Genomic DNA, 23,427 nt, shown 5'->3' on the forward strand with positions numbered 1-23,427 from the left:
ACACATCGTATTGCAGGTTTACATCATTAACGATGGGAAAATGAACAATGTTACTCATCACGTGTTTGCTTACCGACATTGAATTTTCACTCAAAAAACATACTGGTGTACAACATAAGATATTATATTGTGTATTGATAATATATCAGTACATCAGGTTAAAGAACCATAAACAGTAAGTCAGTGTACCCACCATCTTTGAAAACTGACATCGTGCCTGTAGTTTCCTGTTCTCAGTGAAACTGCGGTATTTAGTTGCACTCGTGGTTTTGTTAATGGGGAGCAACATTTATATGATGATTCTGCACAGTCACTGTGCTGTCTAAAAGGTTTCGGTAAGTTGTGACGCACACTTTTGTGTAACTCAGTTACATGTGCAAGCGTCAGGGGCCAGAGGTCTCAGTAAGTGTTTGTCTACTCAAGCATGTGCTGCTTCAAACTCCGCGAGGGATCAATAATTGCCAAACAACCTCTTCTAGTCGTGGTGTACCATTGGTGCATTGTGAAGGGCAAAGTCGACCAAAGAGCCAATGGGACAGTCAGCCAAAGAGCGATTGCCCTCAAATGTTTCTCCCTCCCTTGAATTCTTTCTCTCCACAGGGGATCGTTAGAGCTACTGTCAGGTTCCAGTCTTACCTTTGTCTATAGGTTTCTGATCAGGTGTGTCATAGCAAATATCTAATACAGCATGTCTACTTTGAAGGAGATATGCAGCGGTTTGCCCCTCAACCCGCTGCCCCCTAACCGGGGAAGATATCCAGATGTGCCACATGCACCTATTCGGACTCCCAACCTCACCGCAGAAGAGGAGCGGGTGAGTAAATGGATTGCAAAACTATATTCTCGCACAGTTTGTAGGAGTTTTACCACCAAGAAATAAGTCCGTGAGTAGCACAGGTATATCCTGCCATAGTTTTTGTCATAGTTTTAGTTAATGTTAAGCACTAATGATGATAATTCAGATTTAAAAGACGTGACCAACATTAAAAGCGGTGACACTACAATTTGTGCACAGGAAACTTTTGGATATTATCCAAACAGAGCTGCACTATCACGTCACATAATTGGGCTTCTCTAAATATGTCTGATGGGAAAGTGCATTTGTGTCCTCTGTCCTATTGCGTCACCTCTCCTGGATCATGCCCTTTCCTAAAAATTGATTATTCTCAAAAGTCCTCCACTAAGTGAGTGAATAATTTAAAGAAAAACACAGAGATGCTTAATAAGTTACACGAGAAGACCGGGGAGCAGAAAGAGATCTAATCATGTCTTCTGAACATTTACGTTTCTTGACTAACGTCCTCTAAATGCATCTTTCCTCTAGCTGGCGCTGAGAAATGCACTGCGTTATTTCCCCCCCTCCCACCATGCAACGCTCGCACCTGAATTTGCTCAAGAGCTGCGGCAGTATGGGCACATATACATGTACCGCTTCTGTCCCACATTACGGATGAGGTAAGGCTCACCAAGGACAGCCAATATTCCTATTCTATTTAGATATTTAACACTGAAGAATCTTTCTGTGAGTGTTACAACTAATAGAAGGCAAACAGTTGCACTTTGTAATACTTTTAAAATGTATTAATCTACTAATATATGGGCTGAGCTATACAGGCACTTACCAGTGTGGGCGTGCATTCACATTTTTTACATAATTTTTATATAAAGATTTAAAACAGGTGCTCAGAATTACGGTCATTGGAATCTTTAGGCAGAACAGGTAGAACAGAGAAAACAAAGAAGAAGAAAAGATTTAAAAAATCTAAAAAAGACTATAACAGTATGAAACTGAGAGACCACTATAATATAAATATATCTTATATTTAAACTGCATTTCAACTTCAAAGTGGGATTTTGTTGATTTTTTCCCCCCATTTTACAAGTAACATGAATTTCCTTCTGCTTCCTAAGAGCTTACCCCATAGATCAGTACCCATGTCACACACGTCAAGCAGCCGCTATGATGCTAATGATTATGAACAACCTGGATCCAGCAGTTGCTCAGGTAAGCACAGGTTAACAAGGCTAAGCCTACTGAATAAAATGTCAGGTTTTCTGTATAATTTATGTGTTTGATGTGAATAACAAAGAATTCGTTCTTCATCCTTCAGTTTCCTCAAGAGCTTGTCACCTATGGAGGGAACGGACAGGTGTTCAGTAACTGGGCCCAGGTATGGCCTGAGTTAACATGATCATTTGCACGTCTCTGATCACAGTGTATCCCTTTTAAGTTTTGCATTTGTGTGGGTGCAGTTCCGCCTCGTGATGCATTACCTGAGCGAGATGACAGAGGAACAAACTCTGGTTATGTACAGCGGTCACCCCATGGGCCTTTTCCCCAGTCTGCCTTCCTCACCTCGCGCCATCATCACCAACGGCATGGTAACGGCGAATCAGGCATTTAGCTCAGTAATGTCATATGAAGAGATAAGTGACGCATTCACATGTTTTTCTTTTGCTTGCATCAGGTTATTCCAAATTACTCCTCCAGAGATCAGTATGAGAAGATGTTTGCGCTGGGTGTATCAATGTAAGTCCTCAAGGTCCATTATAGCTACTTGCTTTTTTTGTCTGGAGATGCCAAGTGTGGTCTCTTTGGTCTTTGCTGTGCATTTTCAGGTACGGTCAAATGACGGCAGGCAGCTACTGTTACATTGGGCCTCAAGGGATTGTTCATGGAACTATGGTTTGTAATAATTACAAACAGATGCACACAACACAGTCTGAAAGTCCCTCACACAAAAATGTATTAATGCACGCTGTAGTGCCTGTTTTAGATTTGTATTAGTGGTCCTTTTTTGCAGCTGACGGTACTGAATGCCGGCCGGAGGTACCTGGGCTCTGATGATCTGAGGGGGCGTGTGTTTGTGACCTCTGGCTTGGGGGGAATGAGTGGCGCTCAGGCTAAAGCTGCCGTCATTGCCGGCTGCGTCAGTGTGATTGCAGAGGTCAGCTGGTTTCAAGTCATTTCCCATGAACTCTGATGACTAAGCAATAACAGAGGAAGTACTGTGTAAAGTCAATGTGACTGTGTATATTTGATTTGCGTTTAGGTGGATGAGGCTCCTCTGAGAAAGAGACATGAGCAGGGTTGGCTAATGGAGGTCACTAGCAGCTTGGATCAGTGCATTAAACGCATAAGGTAACTGAGAACATTGGATTAAAAGTCTTTATCAAAGGTTCAGTCAGACTGCTCTCGTTTGAAATGATTTACTACATCAGAGATTGAAAAGGTGGCCCTTAAAGGTGGTTTTCGATGTAAGGAGACTGGTTGTGGATGAAGCAGTGCATATCCAGCTGACTGCCTGTACTAGCTTGCAGGATTCACTCGAGCATGTTCTCTTTGTTGAGACTTTGTTCAACGAAGGGACATTTAACCAAATATCAGTGCGGGTGTTTGCGCCTGTATGTATACTTTTAACCTTGTGTGGATTAGAGGTGGTAAAATGTTTCATACATTACAACAAACCCCATAAACATACAAGTAGCATGGTGATCCAATGTTAGAAGGATTCCACAGGTAAATCTCTCAGCTGTGAAAGTCACTAATTACTACTTTGTTTCTTACAGAGAGGCTAAGAGCGCCAAGACTCCCCTCAGTCTGGGATACCATGGCAATGTTGTAGACTTGTGGTGAGTCAGACAGGATACGTTTACACTATAAAACTCAGGTCTACAGCTGCAGCTGCAGTGAAGGAGACAGTTTTTGTTGTTGTTGTTCCCTTGAGGTCTTAGTCATAGTCTGCTCTTTCTAAACAGGGAGAGAATCCTGCTGGAGTTTGAGAGGACAGGCGAGCTCCTGGTAGATCTGGGTTCAGACCAGACCTCGCTTCACAACCCATATAATGGTGGTTACTATCCAGTCCAGCTCAGTTTCCATCAGGCCAACCAGTTCATGTCTACTGATCCTGACCGTTTCCGCAACGTGGTCCAAGAAAGGTTAAATTAATCACAGAGCTTAACAAAGCTTATTGTTGTGCTGTTGTTTTTATATGTCTCTCTATTAAGCTGAAGAAATGTGTTTTAAATGCTATCACAGCCTCCGAAGACAAATAAAGGCTATCAACAAGCTAGCTGATGCAGGCATGCACTTCTGGGACTACGGTAATGCTTTCCTCCTGGAGGCTCAAAGAGCTGGTAGGTAATTTAACAAACACAGAGAACTCCATTATCATGCAGTTAATTATAGACTAATAACGAGGAATACTGTCTTTTGATTTACAGGTGCAGAGGTTCAAAAAGTTGGTGGAGGAGCAACAGAGTTCCGTTACCCTTCTTATGTGCAGCACATCATGGGGTGAGCATCATGAACTAAACTTCACTAAGTTTAAACATGTTGTAAAGCCTGCCATACTGTGACTAAACCCTTTAATGAGATGTGTGAATAAGCTTGTGTGCAATATTTTTGATCTCATTTCATATGCCTTTACCCAGGGATATTTTCTCATTGGGCTTTGGGCCATTTCGCTGGGTGTGCACATCTGGCGACCCCAGAGATCTCGCTGTAACTGACAACATTGCCGCTACTGTCCTGGAGGAAATGAGCGCCAATGTACCTGATCGTGTGAAACAACAGTACAATGACAACATTCACTGGATTAGAGAGGCTGGAAAACATAAAATGGTAAGCTCCCTACTAAAACAATCCACCCACTGGATATTTCAATGTAAATTACACAGGTAATAAATAAATAATAATACAACAAGAATGCCCATATGCTTCATGTATTGTTTTTTTTTGTTGTTTAGGTTGTAGGATCACAAGCCAGAATCCTGTACTCTGACCAGAAAGGAAGAGTCTCCATTGCTTTGGCGATCAACCAGGCTGTTGCTGATGGAAACGTTTCAGTAAGAGGATAAACTGTCTGCTGAGGTGATCATGAGGCTTGATGTTCAGTTTTGAGTGTAGTCTCAGTAGTGTCTTTGTTGTTACTCTTGTTCAGGCGCCAGTGGTTATTAGCAGAGACCATCATGACGTTAGTGGCACAGACAGCCCCTTCAGAGAGACTTCTAATGTGTATGATGGTTCTGTCTTCTGCGCAGGTACGTGGTACACTCACTACAGCTGAATACAACTGAAATTTGAAGCTTAATACATTGAACTCATTTTACATCACAGGCCACATACAGCCCACTTTGAGCTTAAGTCATCTTAAGTGGGCCAGATCAAATAATTAAGTCTCAGTGTGTGTTACTTCCTTCTTTATTTTGTTGGAGTCCCCTGTCTCCTGTGTGCATGTTCAGTTTTGCTTCTCCTGTCTCGTTAGTCAGATTTAGTTCACCTGTGTTCCCTGGTGTGTTCCATCCTCCTGATTACCTCATGTGTGTATTTAAGCCCCTCTTTTTCTTTAGTTTGTTGTTGTGATCTCCCCTCGTGTTGTGTATTCTCCTATCAGTCCAGCAGTGTTAGTTATTTTAGGTAGTTTGTTCCAGCTCTGCCCTGCCTGTTTTATTGGCCTGCCACTTGCCGGCTGATAAAGCTGAGTTTTTTAGTTCAAGTCTGTCTGCCGAGTCCTGCATTTGAGTCCGCACTCAACCTGCCACACACAAGTGTCCCATGACACAAGTCAGTTCCTTAAAGGCATTCTGAATGCAAGAATGGGAGACTTAAAATATTTTAAAGCTCACTTCCAGGCAGCACATTGTGGTAACAGATGCAGCTTTATAACAGAGCGTATGACCCATTACTGGTTTAGAGAGTTTCAGTGCCTCTGCAGGAAACCAGTATCAAAGAAAAATGCTCTGTGCTTTGCTTCATGGGCGGTACTGAAACCGAATTGTGTCTTTAAAAAAAACAAAACTAAATCTCCTTGACTACTGCTGATATGAAAACTGTTGTGGCTGAAAGTTGTGGCTTGGCCCACAAACGTATAACTTTGGTGACATAAAGCCTTTTTTCATATTCTCATCATTCTTGTATTTCCACATTCATATAATCCATAAATACTTGAGCAGTAATAAAAAAGTCCGCTCACAGCTCACAGCGTGTACCTGTTGCAGACATGGCAGTTCAGAACTTTGTTGGTGATGCATTCAGAGGTGCCACATGGGTAGCCCTGCACAATGGAGGTGGTGTTGGCTGGTAAGTCTGACTACAACAGTTTGCCAAAGCCATATTTATGTATTAATACAAATTTAAATCAGGGTGATTATAACTGCCTCCCATTTACAGGGGTGAAGTCATTAATGGAGGATTTGGTTTGGTGCTGGACGGCTCAGACGAGGCAGCAAAGCGTGCCCGTCTGATGCTCAACTGGGATGTCTCCAATGGGGTGAGATAGCTGAATGCGAAGCAGCTTACAGCCTCACTTCACAGTCTGCAGATGATAATTGTCCTGCTGCTATCTGTGTGTTTCTGTGTGTTGCAGGTGGCTCGTCGCTGTTGGTCTGGAAATTCAAACGCTTACGAGACCATCCAGCGCACCATGGAGGAGAACAGGCAGTTGCATGTCACCATGCCCTTTCCTGTGCAGGACGAGCATGTGCTGGATCGTGCCCTGCAGGGCTAAGCAGCAAGGCAAAACCAGCAAGCTGTGTAAAAAACCAGCCACAAAACTTATCCATCGGTTCAAATTTTACATAACAGACTTATCATACCACATTCATACCACAAAGACATCTGAATACGCAGAAAGCCTGCAAATATTTGTCAGTACTGCACTAGGTAATAAATCTATATACAGTGGCAATTTCTAAAACAAAACTCTATCAGGTTGCTACGGTGTTTCATATATTTTAAATGCATGTATTCTTTATTTTCGAACTTGTATACATTATAAAACCTGTGTTATTTGTGTGTACTGAACCTGCTATTACTATCAAGTAATTAAAATGCCAAGTCCTATATTTCATGTGCCATACAGGATGTAAAGTAAGAAGAGCTGCAGTTCTCTGCAGTAAGAGTTAAACGACTGATGTTCGAGCCAAGGCCAAGTTGGTCACAGTTGATAGCACATAAAAAAAGACAATATGGATTCTGCCCTGAACATTTCTTCACTTTGCACTGCTCATAGCTTTGTGTGTTTATATATATATATATATATATATATATATATATATATATATATATATATATATATATATATATATACACGGAACTCGGATCTTGAGGATCCGAGTTCCGTTTTGTTGCACTCTCGAAGGCGAATGGTCGCGTACTTACTACAGGTCTTTGCTCTGTCTGCTGAGATCCTGCCGTGCGTCTTAACGCGGGATTGTTCCTTTAAGAAAACTGTGAATGGTCCATGAATTTGAGCCTCGTCGCGCTGACGTAAGGGAATTGGAGAGGTTGGTGTGCCTTGCAGGAAGAGACAGATAACAGTGATGAGGACCAGGCAAAGGTACCAGATTTTTTGCCGAGATTTTTCCCCCCACTTGTTGTGTTTTTATAACCTCTACATTTACCCAGCCAATTGCTGAAGTCGTTTGAAGTCCGTGACAGTATAACGGTGCTTATTCCCCTCCCTTTTCTGCACATCGAGGATTCTTTTTTTAAATTTTAGATTGCCTCATTTTTTTCTTCAGCCATAAAAAGAATGGATCGTGACGTGTTGTAAGTAAGTACGAAAGTCGTCTGGATATATGTGGATGAGCTAAGATGACACTGGGTATTTTATGCGGCAGAGCCTGGTGACATTTTCTTTTCTGCGCCACCGTCGGCTTTTAGAGAAAAAATGGATCATTACCAGGAGGAGCAGTCGGTAAATCCTATTACCGCGCAGCACGGGACAGCGACCAACAGCGACTCCAACTTGGGCAGCGGCCTGACTGACCTCCAGCCACCTGCTTACTTCAAACTGGAGTTCAGGAGAAACGCGGTGACCGATGACTACAAAATAACATCTCAGGTCCTTGGCCTGGGAATCAATGGCAAAGTACTGGAGTGTTACTGCAAGAAAACAGGAGAGAAATGTGCGCTCAAGGTTTGTGACTGTGCCTGCTGCTTTATTTTGTTGTTGTCGCTGGAAAGAAAGAGAACAGCCATCAATTATTCATTTCCCCACAGTTGCTGTGGTCTGCACCGTGTAATGGTGACTGGAAATCTGTGCAAATATCCTAATGTCGTTTTATCTTCAGGATTTGATGTAAACTTTAATGTGCGGCAGCTTCAAATTTCTTAGAATGATATGATACACATGAACCAGGGATGGATGGAGGAGTAACCTGAAGCAGATTTGCCTTTTGAACTACCCAGACAGTAGTTGTGTCTCACACGCTGTTGTATGCTGTCTGTGATGCTGCTGCACAGCTTTTACTGTTGTGATGTTGTTATGTGGACAATGAGCTTCTCTGTTAAAACTTTATACCAGTGTCTCTGACATATAAAAAGGAAAAAAAAAATCCCGCATTTTTCACTCATCCATGCAGCAATGTTGAGCCCACAAAAGCTTATGTGTTTGGAGAAATGCAGCTCTAAAACTACTTTTAGCTGCTCTCTTATTCACAAGGCTGTCGCCAGATTGGGTTGCTCCTCATGTTTGATTTGGCAGATTTTCACGCAGGATGTAATTCCTAATGCAACTCCCAAGGAACTGGTGTTAATTAAATAAACAGCTGGCTATGGGATTGCAGGAAATCCTTATAGAATTAGGCAGGAAGGGCAATCACTCCAGCTCCTCCACGTCTTTTCTTTGGAGGTGATGAAATAAGTGGTATTGTGTGAGTGGCAATGTATGTTGATGTGTTACCTTCCTCCTTCGGCACTCAGCTTGCATTGTCACAGCTGTTGGGATATGTGTGCTGAGTGCAGCTTTAAAATCCTGACTTTTATTGCTCCGTCTGGAATAACTGCTCAGCAAACAGCGGTAATTTAATGCCTTTAATTTTGCCTGCCTTGAACACTGATTTGCATTTTAAAGCATTTCATTATAACGTTTAGAACATTTTGTCACGTTCAACAGATTCTCTACGACACTCCCAAAGCTCGACGGGAGGTTGAGCTGCACTGGCGAGCTTCCGGAGGTCCCCACATTGTACGGATACTCAGCCTCTATGAGAACATTCACCATGGGAAGAAATGTCTCCTCATTGTTATGGAATGGTGAGAATGAACACACTGTTTTTTGGCACCTTAAAGTAAAAGCAGTTGCTTAAAAATGGCTTTTACAGATATTGGAGAACAGTTTGTGAATCTGATTTAATCAACAGACTTTTCAAAGTAAATAAATGGTAAATGGCCTGTATTTGTATAGCGCTTTACTAGTCCCTAAGGACCCCAAAGCACTTCACACATGTGATTCACACACTGGTGATGGCAAGCTACATTGTAGCCACAGCCACCTTGGGGCGCACTGACAGAGGCGAGGCTGCCGGACACTGGCGCCACCGGGCCCTCTGACCACCACCAGTAGGCAACGGGTGAAGTGTCTTGCCCAAGGACACAACGACCGAGCCAACCCTGGCTCGAACCGGCAACCTTCCAATTACAAGGCGAACTCCCAACTCTTGAGCCACAATCTCCCCTAATCATTTTCTCATTTCACTGATTAATCAATGGTGTTTTAAACACTCCACAATTTTGACAACTCATTATAAGTTCACTGAAGAGTGGTTTGAGTGTGATTATTCGTACAAACAGCCAAAATTAAAAAATGTGAGTTTATGTGAGCATGTGTATTATTCCTTTGTGTTGTTATTTTGCTTCCTGTTAAATTTTAACTTGTTAAAACAGTTCAACTAAAACTCAAAGTGGACGCAACAAAAGAAGTAATAAAATAAAATGAATATAAATAGCTAATAATAATAATAATTGAATCCATACAAGTCTAAGAAATGGTGGTCAAACAAAAACCCTCAAGACTGAACCCGCCTGAGCAGTTAATAGTCAGCACAATGACTTGCTTTGTTATAAAACCGTGATTGCCAAGAGTACCCTCACTGCCCCAGTTCTGATCTCTTTGTTAATCTTGTCTCAGCATGGAGGGAGGGGAACTGTTCAGTCGCATTCAGGCCAGAGGGGACCAGGCTTTCACAGAGAGAGGTGGGTTCGAGTTCACATTTAACAGTTTCATTTAATGGTTTCTGCATTGCAATCTGTGCTACCATGTCTCTCATATCCTCCAATCAGAGGTGTCGGAGATCATGCATGACATTGGCATGGCCATAGAATACCTCCACCACATGGACATTGCTCACAGAGATGTAAAGGTACTGTAACGCTGTTCTTTCAGAAGCTGCTGAAGACCGCAAGTCTGGTTAAAATATGCCACATTGCATTAAAAAGTTAACCCTCCACACAGCAAAATGATGCATACCCAGAGTTTTAAATACAATGTCAAGTGTACATATGTAATAAGATGAGGGTGACAGACCAATCTAACTTTAGTGTAAAGTTGATGCACTGAAAAAGGCCACTGCGTGCGTATTAGTGAGATGCAGCAGTACGCTGTGCCCTGGAAATCATTTACACAGTTAATAAAAGAAATAAAAGAAAAGATTTTATAAAACACAGTCAGATTAAAGAGTTTTTTCTTGTTTGTTATTCTCACCACAGCCTGAAAACTTGCTCTACACAACTAAAGAGAGCAACGCTACTCTAAAGCTGACTGACTTTGGCTTTGCTAAGGAGATGACGCTACACAACTCCCTGCAAACTCCATGTTACACTCCGTATTATGTTGGTGAGTGTCCAGAGAAATGTGATTGCAGGAGTTTCAGGTGCACTGCGTATTTGTCAGTATTAGAGTCAAAATTTGTTTTATTTTATTTATTTATTACTGTCTCCATGTGTGTCTGCATATGATTGACATTTTTGTGTGACTCTGCCCACATTATCGTGTTGTATCTGTTTGCCCATTCAGCGCCAGAAGTGCTTGGGCCAGAGAAATACGACAAATCATGTGACATGTGGTCTTTGGGTGTAATCATGTACATCCTGTGAGTATCTTGTGCCTCTCTAATTAGCAATACTAATGACTAAAAATCAATTCTGCATAGTGCAAAATTAAGAAAGTGTGAAGTTCTCTTATCTTCCCTTCCCTTCTCTTCTTTAGACTCTGTGGGTTTCCTCCATTCTACTCAAACACAAGCCAGGCCATCTCTCCAGGCATGAAACAGAGGATCAGGTTGGGCCAATATGAGTTTCCGAACCCAGAGTGGGCAGACGTTTCTGAGGAAGGTCAGACTAACAGAATAACTAAACAATACTCGCACTGCTGTGAAATAAAATGCAAGTAAAGAGAGGCTCTAAATGAATATGCTATTGGTCCACAAAGTGTAAATTACTGTGCCACGGCGCTTCAGCGTTCAGCCTCACTTTAATCCTCGCACGCTCTAACAACATAATCATGTGCTTAACAGAGAGAGTGGAAATGACCTGCATAAACTTTCCGCTGTAATAGGAACCTCATGGTTTGCAACACTAGATCTCTGTATGTTTAAACTTCCCATGGTGTTGACTGTGTGTATCTTTTTGTTCTCTTGAGTGAAGAGGATTTTTTTTTGTTCTTTTACATTAGTTCTCGTTTCCAGTTTCCAATCACTGAAGAATTGAAAACATAACACTTCTCAGAGCTTTAGAGCTTTTGCAACATAACAACTGAGATAAACCCATAAACATATCTTTATTCCACATGCACGTTGCCCTGTTGGATTGCTTGACTGTGTTTCTTATTGTTACCTGCAGCCAAACAGCTCATCATTCAGTTACTGAAGACAGACCCCAGCGAGAGGATGACCATTGGACAATTCATGAACCATCCTTGGATTAGTGTGAGTTAACACGTGTGCCCGTTCACCTCTGTGTTTTCTCCCAGTGCACACGCTGATGTGAATGTTTTTATTTAACAGCAATCCATGGTGGTCCCTCAAACACCTTTGTACACCTCTCAGGTTTTGACAGAGGACAAGGAACTATGGGAAGATGTAAAGGTGAGAATTGTATTTACTTCAGAATCTGGCCACAAGATGGCAGTAGAGCATTATCTCAGATTTAAAGCACAAACTGTGTCTTCCAACAGGAGGAAATGACCAGTGCCCTGGCCACGATGCGCGTAGACTACGACCAGGTGAAGATCAAAGACTTGGATACATCCAACAACCCTCTGCTGAAGAGACGCAAGAGGCCCGTTCCTCCGGGAGCTGACGGCGTGGAGGAAGCTGACAGAAGGGATGGAGATGGATCAGGAGTGTGTAACAGTCAGAGAGAAGTATTGTTTTCTGAAGAACATGGTGACATGATCACGGAAGAAAAGTAGCATTAAAACCAGAGTAGCAACATTTTCCATCCACATATCAATTGTTGTACTTTACTCGTTCTTTGTGTTCCTGCACTCACTTTAAAGAATGCCATTTATTTTTAACTCTCACTACTTAAAGTGAAATAAAATGTTGTTTTTTATCTTTTACATTGGTGTCCTGTCACATTTTACATGGCAGCTCATTTTATACAGAACACTAAGAGACTTGGAAACTTTACATTTATTCTGATTGTGAGTAAAACAAGAAAAAGCTTTAACCTTAGAGACTTTGTATAAGCATTAGGAACTGATTTTCCTCTCTGTAACCAATGAAAGACGATATATGGAAGCCATAAAAGATAGTCACTTAGGCAAGATAACATACAACTAATTCCTCTTTACAAGTCACAACTGTTTACGTGGTTATGTCACTGCGCTGTCAAGGGACAAATAAACCTTGAGAAGTGAAGGTGTTAACATGGTTCATGCTCGTTATTAATCTTGCCAAACATTTCCGCTTGCTTGAAATGTCTTTCTTTAACAAGCCGTTAGTGTTTCCCGTTGTACTTGACTTCAAGATAAACGTTGTTCACTTTTTCACTCTAAAGTGTGCAAAACCAAAACACAAGCTCTCTAATTTGGACTTGGATGTTTCATGTACACAAAAAACCATTAGAGAACATAATTATACTAACTACTGAATCTTAAACAATGTCAGATTTGAATGCCTTCTACTGGGATTTCTATGTGAAACCCTGATCTCATGCAGTGCAGTCAATATTTTTCCACTGGAAGGGTCGTGGATTTAAAGCAACATGGAAATGTAAATATTCAGGGAAATTAAAATAATTTCCTTGGGTACAGAACTTAAGCAAATGTATGAATATAGGTGTTTAGTTTTGTGTTTGTCTTTAAAAGTTGTGGCCCAACCAGAACAGGGAACTGCCTTCCTTAAAAACGACTTTATTTACACTTCATCCCACATATGGCTAATAAGTACTCCTTTGTTTCACTGATGATTGTACAAATGACCTTTGAGTATGCACCCTCAATCATTTGGTTACTCGAAACTGAGTGGATACATGGCGTCCATAAATTTGCATGATGACATGCTGTAATGGAAACGTTACCATTCAAACTATGGTTAGGATCAGGAAGTGGTGTGTTCAGGACAGGTCCAAAGAAGACGCATCTGGAACAGGAGGAAAGGCGAGATTAAGAGGGTTGAGGTAAGGCGAGGAAAACAGGAGTCTCTGTGATGGCTCTGTCTCTGATTACTGGAAGTCAGGTTATAAGTGACCTCCTGACGATCCGTGAGAAAGGCGTCCTCATCGGTCTGCTGGAGCCGCAGTGTAAGGTACACTTTATTAATTTGTATGAAAACAGCTGAAAAATATGATGGAAAAATAAATAACAAGGCTGAGAAAATTGAATGTGTTTTAAGAGGGTAAAACACATCCCCACCATCTGTTAAATTCTACATGATGATAATATTACTGTAGTAGCTCGATGTGCTATGATGTATGTCTCTGAATCATTTCATGCTCACACTTGTTTTCATGTTATCATCTGCTGCTATCAGAAGGAGCCTGGTGTATGAATGGGCCATGTGTTAGAGCTGTTTTAGTTTTACATTTAGCCTAATCTTGTCATCCGCAGTCTCAGATGCTTGTTTTGTCTGGAACCGTTGTGTTCCCAGAGCATCAACCACAATATTTAAATATTATTTAAATACCACTCCGCAGTAAATAAATGAGGCATTTTTAATTTTTTTTCAGTGTTAGGGCTTTAGACAGTTATTTAATTAAATTTTAAATTCTGTGGTGTATTTGTTACCTTCCCTCTGTTTTCTTTTGCTTAGAGAGTAGAGGCTGTGTTCGTTCTGGCCAAAACATTTCTGTTGTGAAACACAGAGGCACTGTGCCGGCTCTCTCTGGTGTAGATCAAATTAGGCTATGCACAAACAGGCTCTCCCAGTTCATTACGTTACACTGACATTATCACTACCAAGAAGAAACAATTTGGGAAAAAAAGACACAGAGCAGACCCAGAACAGAGACACTGATAGGAAAGACATCGTCTTCATGGTGCAGCCATAGATGGCCATGTGACTGGCAACATAAAAATACTAAATGGAGAAAAAAAAATCACAAAAGTGAAGAAAATACATTCTTTTATATCCTCCAACAAAATTCTAGGGTTAACTTCCAGAGTTCACAAATACATCCTTTATAGTGGCATGTAAATGGTTAATGACCCCTTTTTAGGGCACTATAAAGTTCTTATATGGTATCCTGTGTTTATATGCACACAAACTGCATTGCGCCTGGTGTTGTGAACTGGCACTCAGTAGATAAAACTGAAATATGTTAAACTGAAAATTTGTAGTGTGAAGAACACACATCCAGATCCAGGAGGGCCAGTATAGCCTGACTAACACATTCTAGACAGATGTAACTGTGTCATCAGCACAACAGAGAACATTAGATATCTTGATTAATTTCTTATACAGGGAGTGCACTATTATTAGGCAAATGAGTATTTTGTCCACATCATCCTCTTCATGCATGTTGTCTTACTCCAAGCTGTATAGGCTCGAAAGCCTACTACCAATTAAGCATATTAGGTGATGTGCATCTCTGTAATGAGAAGGGGTGTGGTCTAATTACATCAACACCCTATATCAGGTGTGCATAATTATTAGGCAACGTCCTTTCCTTTGGCAAAATGGGTCAAAAGAAGGACTTGACAGGCTCAGAAAAGTCAAAAATAGTGAGATATCTTGCAGAGGGATGCAGCAGTCTCAAAATTGCAAAGCTTCTGAAGCGTGATCATCGAACAATCAAGCGTTTCATTCAAAATAGTCAACAGGGTCGCAAGAAGCGTGTGGAAAAACCAAGGCGCAAAATAACTGCCCATGAACTGAGAAAAGTCAAGCGTGCAGCTGCCAAGATGGCACTTGCCACCAGTTTGGCCATATTTCAGAGCTGCAACATCACTGGAGTGCCCAAAAGCACAAGGTGTGCAATACTCAGAGACATGGCCAAGGTAAGAAAGGCTGAAAGACGACCACCACTGAACAAGGCACACAAGCTGAAACGTCAAGACTGGGCCAAGAAATATATCAAGACTGATTTTTCTAAGGTTTTATGGACTGATGCAATGAGAGTGAGTCTTGATGGGCCAGATGGATGGGCCCGTGGCTGGATTGGTAAAGGGCAGAGAGCTCCAGTCCGACTCAGACGCCAGCAAGGTAAATGGTAATGGCCTGTATTTATATAGCGCTTTTACTAGTCTCTAAGGACCCCAAAGCGCTTTACACATCCAGTCATCCACCCATTCACACACTGGTGATGGCAAGCTACATTGTAGCCACAGCCACCCTGGGGCGCACTGACAGAGGCGAGGCTGCCGGACACTGGCGCCACCGGGCCCTCTGACCACCACTAGTAGGCAACGGGTGAAGTGTCTTGCCCAAGGACACAACGACCGAGACTGTCCGAGCCGGAGCTCGAACCAGCAACCTTCCGATTACAAGGCAAACTCCCAACTCTTGAGCCATGATCCACGTGGAGGTGGAGTACTGGTTTGGGCTGGTATCATCAAAGATGAGCTTGTGGGGCCTTTTCGGGTTGAGGATGGAGTCAAGCTCAACTCCCAGTCCTACTGCCAGTTTCTGGAAGACACCTTCTTCAAGCAGTGGTACAGGAAGAAGTCTGCATCCTTCAAGAAAAACATGATTTTCATGCAGGACAATGCTCCATCACACGCGTCCAAGTACTCCACAGCGTGGCTGGCAAGAAAGGGTATAAAAGAAGAAAAACTAATGACATGGCCTCCTTGTTCACCTGATCTGAACCCCATTGAGAACCTGTGGTCCATCATCAAATGTGAGATTTACAAGGAGGGAAAACAGTACACCTCTCTGAACAGTGTCTGGGAGGCTGTGGTTGCTGCTGCACGCAATGTTGATGGTGAACAGATCAAAACACTGACAGAATCCATGGATGGCAGGCTTTTGAGTGTCCTTGCAAAGAAAGGTAGCTATATTGGTCGCTGATTTGTTTTTGTTTTGTTTTTGAATGTCAGAAATGTATATTTGTGAATGTGGAGATGTTATATTGGTTTCACTGGTAAAAATAAATAATTGAAATGGGTATATATTTGTTTTTTGTTAAGTTGCCTAATAATTATGCACAGTAATAGTCACCTGCACACACAGATATCCCCCTAAAATAGCTAAAACTAAAAACTACTTCCAAAAACATTCAGCTTTGAGATTAATGAGTTTTTTGGGTTCATTGAGAACATGGTTGTTGTTCAATAATAAAATTATCCCTCAAAAATACAACTTGCCTAATAATTCTGCACTCCCTGTAGTCTGCAGTCTTGTTATTCCATGTTTTATGTGGTATGGATGAGGCTGACTTGCCTGTGGTGAGAAAAAGCTGCTTTGAAAGTGCATTTTGAAGTACAAACTACTGACAGTAATTTATGATGCAGCATGTCACTGCCATTGTGGATTGCCTGAGACACGTACAGATGGTTCTTTTATGGTGCTTCCTTCCTTTATTACTTGTGTTTGCTTTCACAATAAAATTGTCTTTCCAAACAACGTTAAGTTCACTCACCTGCTAACACAACCTCACCAACTGCCCGTCCATACTCACTCCACACACCTGGCCCAAGTGTACTACTGCACAAGTACAAGAGACATAATTATACAATGCCTAGCCCGTGCTCCACCCCTCCCCTGTCGCTGAGCCAAACCCACATGCCTCCACCACAATGAAAGACAATTATAACAATTTATAATGCTAAAACATTCAAATCACAACAAAAATCGACAGAAACTCTAATATACATGAACTGACACATTAAATGCCACTGAAAAAGTGCAAGGTTCCAGGTTTGGTTTCATTAAAAGAAAAGGAAAGACATGTTGATTAGTACAGCTTAAGAAGACTAAAGAGTGCAGGCAGGGTAGAGTGGGTGGAGACGAACGGGGTGAGAGATTTGTGACAGCAGGATAGCTAGCAGTGCAAAGAAAGGTTTACAATATGGGACTTAGACCTGCTATTATGTGCGGTGTGGAGAAAGTGGAACAAACAAAAAAACAGGAAGTGGAGAAGAAGGTGGCAGAGCTGAGGATGCTTAAACTTTCATTGGGAGTGACCAGAATGGAGAAAAGGTTAGAGAAACAAGGCAGAGATGGTTTGGACACATGCACAGGAGAGACGGTAGACAGTGGAGCTGCCAGGCAGGAAGAAAAGAGAAAGACTGTAGAGAAGCTTCATGGATGTAGTGAAGAAGGACATGCAGAGCGTTGTTGTGACAGATGAGGAGAATGATAGATCAGCTGTGGTGATGATCTGAAAGAAGACAAAGTCTCTACTCAAGTGCATTAGCTCTCAAATAAAAACAAATGTTTTATTAGTGGCGGTAATCATTGTCATGGATTTGCCTAAGGCAGTGGTAAATCTATAGGGCTGAGGTTTGGATTTTGCATTCTGCAGACAGTAAGCAGCTTCCACCACTTTTCACATGCACTACACATAGGTCAAGTGTGTATGGTTATCTGCCTGATGTATACATTGCCTGGGCCTTTGCAGGGTTAGAGGAAGAGAGGTGTAACGCAGGTCAAATTACACTATATTACAGTATTCAGTTCAGTTTAGGTGTATTTATATTGCCCCAAATCACAACAACAGTTGCCCCGGGGTGCTTTAAATTGTAAATTAAAGACCCTACAGTATTACGGAAAACCCCACAAATCAAGCAACCCCATATGAGCACGCATTTTGCAACATGGAGAAGAAAAAAATGTACTTTTGACAGAATGAAACCTCGAGCAGAACCAGGCTCAGAGAGGGAAAGCCATCTGTCATGACCAGCTGGGGGTTGAGAGGTAAGAGAAGAGAAAAGAAAAGAGATTGTAGGGAGGCAGGACAAAACACAGACTAAGGGAGAGAGAAGACAAAAAGGCAATGGCATGCTGCAGTGGTAATATAAACACGTGGGCAGTGAAAAGAGGTCAGTGGAGTGAAGAAGTGCTCAGTGCATCTCTGAGAGCTTCCTTTTCCCCTCCTGCATGGCAGCTCTATCTTTAGCATCCTTTGTCTAATATAGCCACTATCCCTCCTCTGCATGTCTCGTCATTTCAGTGCACAAAAACTATTTAAAAAACAATAGCTACTCTATTTGAATCACCACGCAAAATTGAATGTAGTCGAACAACCAGAAAGGTATTACAAAATGTAGTTAAACTACAGGATTGCTTAAAAGTAGTCCACTATTACTTAATTGAGGCAACAGAAAGAAGTTAAATGGAAAAGAGGTCATCAGTCTCTGAGGAGCAGCATCTTTGCTGTAAAATGAAACTAGAATGACTCAAAGGGTTACTGTCAGTCAGGAAACGTGAGCTGGTTTCGAAAGTAAATGATTTCTTTTTTTAAAATCGGATGTTACTCATTAAAGAAGTGATTGTGTAGGAGGACGGGCACACAGTGTCTTAAGGACAGGGTTAATGCAAAATATCAGAAAAACAAACCAAAGCTAACTACACAAGATCATTACTGAAGAGACATTTACACAAAGACACCAGGAAGTTGCATTAAATTGGCATTTTCTAAAATTTAACACCAACATAAACATGCCTGTGCCTTGTACGATAACTTAATAAATTGCACATCATGTATTGATGCACTTTGGACCACTACTGTCTATTTCAGCTGATGAAATCTACAGTAGCACAGATACTACAGGCCATAAGTACACCAGGGGAGAGGCCAAGCTGGAGTCGCTTAGAATGCGGTGTGGTGTGCCTCATTGAGGATTCGTCCATGCATTCCTATTTCCTGCGCTTATACTGCGTCAAGGTAAAAAGAACATCATTACTGCTCACATTCACTCCAACCACTCAAACTAGCACATACGCTGAAACGTGCACGCTGCTTCCAACATGGCACAGCACAGGGCAGCTTGAAGTGTTTCCTCTACTTTGAGGTTTCCATCAGCAACAATAGGAAGACTCATCCAGATGGGTGCGCCTGTGCTTTTCCTTGTGCAACTCTAACAACTCCTCTCATTCTGAAACACAGCGTGCCAAGTTACTGTGGGAGCAGGAAATGTACATTCCCTTCAAGTACACTGCAGCGCGTGCTTTCTTCCATACTTTCCCCGCAGATGTAAGTGATCCTTTTTTGGCATCGGTGCGTGCCTTATGATTATCAGAGTGCCACTTTTAGGTTGGATTTGGGTAGATTTGCTGTGTTTTCGCAGGACTACCAGGTAGGCGTCAACTTTGCAAATGAGACTGAGGCAGAGGAGTTTCATCATACCGTGGAGGCTGCTTGTGGTTAGAATAACAACAAACATCTACACGTATAAATGCTCTCAAAGGCTCAGCCCTGTCTCGTATTTTAACACAACCTTTTTATTTACAGAAAAGATGACCAGCATGATTGAAATGACAGCAGTGGGCAGTTCAACGAGGGAACTACCTGCTGATGATTTGGGGTGAGAAAGATAGCACCACTTTGTGTCTTTAGAGTGAAGGAAAGAGCGTTAAAGAGGTGGTTCACAGTTTCGTGTTTTTTTGTTCTCTTTAGAATTGAGCCATTGCACAGTTTGAATAGGGAGAAAGATCTCCCTATGGACACATCTTCCACGGCAGCTCCCCCAGCTTCAAGTTCTGTATGTCAAACTCTACAGTGAATTGTTAATGGGGTAACTGTTAAGCTGTTATTAGTCATTAATAATAGCATGATAAATGACTCCCTGTAATGTGTCTGCTTGGTGAAGTGTAAGGATCTTGACCCGGCTATGAGGAGGCTGTTGATGCAGGCCAAACTCACTGAAGAAGACTTGAAAGGCAAAGACGTTGCCGAAGCTGTTGACTGCATCATCAACAAGTTTGGAGGGCTGAAGGCTGTGCAGAGAGAGCTGAGAAACAGAGGTACTATATCCCGTAAAGTTTATTAGAATGTGCAAATATTTATTTACGTTTCAGTTTCAGGAAAAATACTATTGTGTATGTTTTTAAGATAGTGTTCTGTCATATGCACATAGGCCCAATCTCTCAGACACTGCCAAGATCTGCAGGGGCTTCCATCTATCTGAAGAAGGGCCCGTTGCCACCGGTCCCTTCCATCAAAGACAGCAACACTTTTCAACAAACACCAAAGGACATGGACACGGTAGACAAGAGTCAGACAAACACTCCGATTCCTTTCTCTCCAGCTCCCCCTCTGCCAGCTCCTGCAGAGAGGATCAGAAAGAGTGCAAGTTTCAAAAATGTAAGAGGAAAAGATTTAAATGAGCATCCATACTTGTACACAGTGGGTGGGCTGAACAAACTTTTGTGTTTTGTGCTGTTAGGCTGGCTCCCGAAAATCAACAGAGACAGGCGACTTAATCCTGGCTGCACTGAGAGAAGCGTTCAAAGAAAAACGGATGCTTCAGCAAAGCAACAGCGAAGATGGAGAACCTACTGTTACTATTCCTAATACTAACCAATGACGGACTCTTTTAAGAGATCTTGGAAGTCAGCTTGTACTGTAAATGTAGTTAAAGATGCGGCTTTTTGGCTTTGATTGTCAAACAAAGCAGTGGTCAGATTAAATTGCCATAAGGCAATGTGATAAAATGAAAAGCCACATTGTGCATTTAAAAAAATCTAAAATGCCATCATATCAGTACAGTATGCTAAGTCTTAGTTTAGAGTCATAGATGTCACTAAATTAGATAACGAAGGGCCAGATTTTCACTTCCCAACGTAAATCCCAGCTTCCTTAAATGTAGCCTACAGCAATATAAAGATAAGTGAAGAAACAGATGAATTTTTAACCACTCTTTTGCTTTAGTTTCTTTTCTGGAAATCTAGCTGAAAGTGTATGTTTTACTTGTCTTCTGTATAACATTTGTCATGACTGTAATGTTTATGTTTTTAAAAATTCAGATTTCTGTGGGGTGCAATGTTTTATGTATTTTTTAAGTGCTTTAATATACACCTATGGTGGAACCTAAAGAATAAACAAAGTGGAGCATGCATTATAGACAAGATATGGAAGCTCTGTTGTCCTGTACTATAACAGCACTGCCTGCTCTCAGTTTGCTTACAATTCAGTAAAATCTGACTTTACTTATCCAGACATAAACAGTGTAAAGGCCAAGGTCAAAGTCGACAAACAGGTGAGTGTGGTAAGTAATTCAGTCAATCGCAAAGGTAAAACCCCCTCTGTTCTTTTCAGTGATCTTAACTTTTTGTTTTAGATGCTTTTCATGTGCTATTTGTGGACCAGTGTTTTAAAAAAGGAGATTTGGGAATAACCTCATGCAAACAGATATTTAAACCAATGTGAAGCGGTGTTTCTAATGACCCCCCGCCTCCCCCATGATACTATATTTCTAAATCTCAAAAGAAGAAAATGAAATGGGGTTAAGGCATTCTTAGAAGTCTTTTTTCGTGGAGAGGTGGGGATGAAAGTGGATGAGCGCTAACGCAGAGAGGTGGGTGTGCGCACGCTCCCGCAGACTGAGTCGCTTCATTCATTTGAGTGGCCGAGCTGCTCTAAGCGTACTGCGCTCACCAAGCTTGGAAAAAGAGGCTTTTAAAACGGGGATCATGAGAGGCTCCTACACTCTACGAAACGCGCAGGAGAGGCCAGGTAGGACGCTGAGTCCTGTCTTTTATTTTTCGTTATTTGCTCCTTTGTACGTGACGTTGCCGCGAGTCTTCGCTGGCACGGAGTACAGAGTGTGCTGTACGCGAGCAGCTGGGCTAACGGGCGGATGAAGTAAACAAGTGTGTGTCACGTAGGCTTGCTCCGGAGCTGTCAGCGCTTTCAGCCGTGCAAATGAGAGAGGCAGACTGCGGGGCAAGCCTAGGAAATGTGTAAAAGACGACTGCTTTCAGATGTGTTGCAGTAAATAATGGATTTTTGTTACTTTTTAAGCGCTTTGGCAGCAGCTTCCTGCAGAGTCGCTGCAGCTGTTGCTTAGCTAGCTGCACGCAGCTGACAGCCATGGGAAGGAGAGCAGAGACTTGTAAACACTGTTATCACAGGGTCATAGTAGTTATGTGTCAAACATCACGCCCCAGACTCATCCCTATTACTGCCTGGGCTGTGATTCGGGAATATCTGATACATTTCTGGAGCTGGCCGTTGATCTGGCACTGCTCAAACTTGAAAAAGTTGATGGTTAGGAGATAATTATGAGCATACTGGTAAAAGGAGAACTTCTGGCTCTTCTTGCATTCACTATGACCTCCGGGTAGCTTTGTCCTCTCCCACGTGGCTTCATAAGTTTGTAATCCATTAACCAGTTATAAGAAAACGTCACTCTTGCTGTTACACCAGGGTCTCAGAGACGTGTGGATCTTTATTAGCAGTAACTCGATGATTTCCAAAAGCACCTCCTGTGAAGTCATTTTATTAACACGTGCTGTGCAGCAGGGGATGGTGCACAAGGACTAAAAGAGATTTCAAAGTCTAAACAGACGCTCAGGTTTTGTCACTCACTGCTTACTACTCTGTTTACTTCTGCTTGCTGTTCTTGTTCCTCCATTACTCGTTTGCACTTGTGCATAACGGCGGCACTTGGCCTAGTTCTAATGCTATGTCCCATATAATACAACGTTTATATTTACTATAGGAACAGGCTCTTATGTAATTCTATTAGTCACGTATCCCGATGAGTCTGTTTAACGTTGCATAAGACACCATGCAGGCAGGTACACAGATTTCCTGCCGTTCTTTTTCGCAGCTGTGGTCACGGAGGTTTAAATGTGTGCAGGCTGAGCTGCTGTGGCAGGTGTACGAGGGATGAGCAGAGCTCAGGCTGCACTGGTGAGGAGACGTGCTTCACTGGCTGTCCTTATTATGCATAGACACAGAGTACACAGAGAGAGGTGGGGCTGGGCAGAAAAACAGGAAAATCATACTGGAGTCAGTCTATCTGTGTGCAGCTGATCTGTTTATACTGAGGGGGCTGTTTAGTGTGGCGATGGCAGCTGATGTGCATATTAAGCTGCCCTTGCTGCCCTTACTTGGTCTTTGTTAATCACCCCCGGATGAAACGTCTCCTCTGTTCTGCACACTATTTAATTAAGTATGAACCGACAAAATGATTCTGGGTCACACCATTCATACAGATTAGTTACAAAGATATTACTCTTTTAATCTGTGTTAATTGACAAAAGCAGCACATTGGCAGCATATTTGAAAAGCAGAAACAATAAAAAGGCTCT

At 42.1% G+C, this 23,427-nt stretch overlaps 3 protein-coding genes across 6 annotated transcripts; all 3 read left to right on the forward strand.

Moving 5' to 3' along the window:
- The first annotated feature begins 539 nt into the window (after window positions 1-539).
- On the forward strand, window positions 540-6,853 carry uroc1 (urocanate hydratase 1). Its single transcript, XM_082532229.1, has 19 exons — window positions 540-814; window positions 1,325-1,455; window positions 1,912-2,005; window positions 2,112-2,171; window positions 2,254-2,382; window positions 2,469-2,530; window positions 2,620-2,686; window positions 2,805-2,948; window positions 3,054-3,142; window positions 3,571-3,633; window positions 3,760-3,939; window positions 4,040-4,137; window positions 4,225-4,297; window positions 4,435-4,624; window positions 4,750-4,848; window positions 4,944-5,043; window positions 6,001-6,082; window positions 6,173-6,272; window positions 6,369-6,853. The coding sequence occupies exons 1-19, from the start codon at window positions 689-691 to the stop codon at window positions 6,507-6,509; spliced, it is 2,028 nt and encodes a 675-aa protein (XP_082388355.1). The 5' UTR covers window positions 540-688; the 3' UTR covers window positions 6,510-6,853.
- A 292-nt stretch (window positions 6,854-7,145) lies between these two features.
- On the forward strand, window positions 7,146-12,653 carry LOC309706034 (MAP kinase-activated protein kinase 2-like). 3 transcript variants are annotated; one of them, XM_082532230.1, is made up of 11 exons: window positions 7,146-7,552; window positions 7,667-7,922; window positions 8,901-9,040; window positions 9,915-9,979; window positions 10,067-10,146; window positions 10,493-10,619; window positions 10,800-10,875; window positions 10,992-11,116; window positions 11,624-11,709; window positions 11,788-11,868; window positions 11,958-12,653. In XM_082532230.1, the coding sequence occupies exons 1-11, from the start codon at window positions 7,536-7,538 to the stop codon at window positions 12,192-12,194; spliced, it is 1,290 nt and encodes a 429-aa protein (XP_082388356.1). In that variant the 5' UTR covers window positions 7,146-7,535; the 3' UTR covers window positions 12,195-12,653. The 3 variants fall into 3 exon arrangements, with proteins under 3 accessions (XP_082388356.1, XP_082388357.1, XP_082388358.1); XM_082532231.1 differs by having other exon boundaries at window positions 7,147-7,556; XM_082532232.1 differs by having other exon boundaries at window positions 7,147-7,552; window positions 7,624-7,922.
- A 600-nt stretch (window positions 12,654-13,253) lies between these two features.
- On the forward strand, window positions 13,254-21,554 carry LOC309706035 (actin nucleation-promoting factor WAS-like). 2 transcript variants are annotated; one of them, XM_082532233.1, is made up of 9 exons: window positions 13,254-13,533; window positions 18,908-19,054; window positions 19,277-19,363; window positions 19,458-19,533; window positions 19,622-19,694; window positions 19,787-19,871; window positions 19,980-20,133; window positions 20,247-20,473; window positions 20,556-21,554. In XM_082532233.1, the coding sequence occupies exons 1-9, from the start codon at window positions 13,435-13,437 to the stop codon at window positions 20,694-20,696; spliced, it is 1,089 nt and encodes a 362-aa protein (XP_082388359.1). In that variant the 5' UTR covers window positions 13,254-13,434; the 3' UTR covers window positions 20,697-21,554. The 2 variants fall into 2 exon arrangements, with proteins under 2 accessions (XP_082388359.1, XP_082388360.1); XM_082532234.1 differs by having other exon boundaries at window positions 13,423-13,528; window positions 20,556-21,553.
- The last annotated feature ends 1,873 nt before the right edge of the window (window positions 21,555-23,427 follow it).

The sequence above is a fragment of the Aulonocara stuartgranti genome (genome assembly GCF_965226115.1).
Source record: "Aulonocara stuartgranti genome assembly, chromosome: 5".
Classification (NCBI taxonomy): Eukaryota; Metazoa; Chordata; class Actinopteri; order Cichliformes; family Cichlidae; genus Aulonocara; species Aulonocara stuartgranti.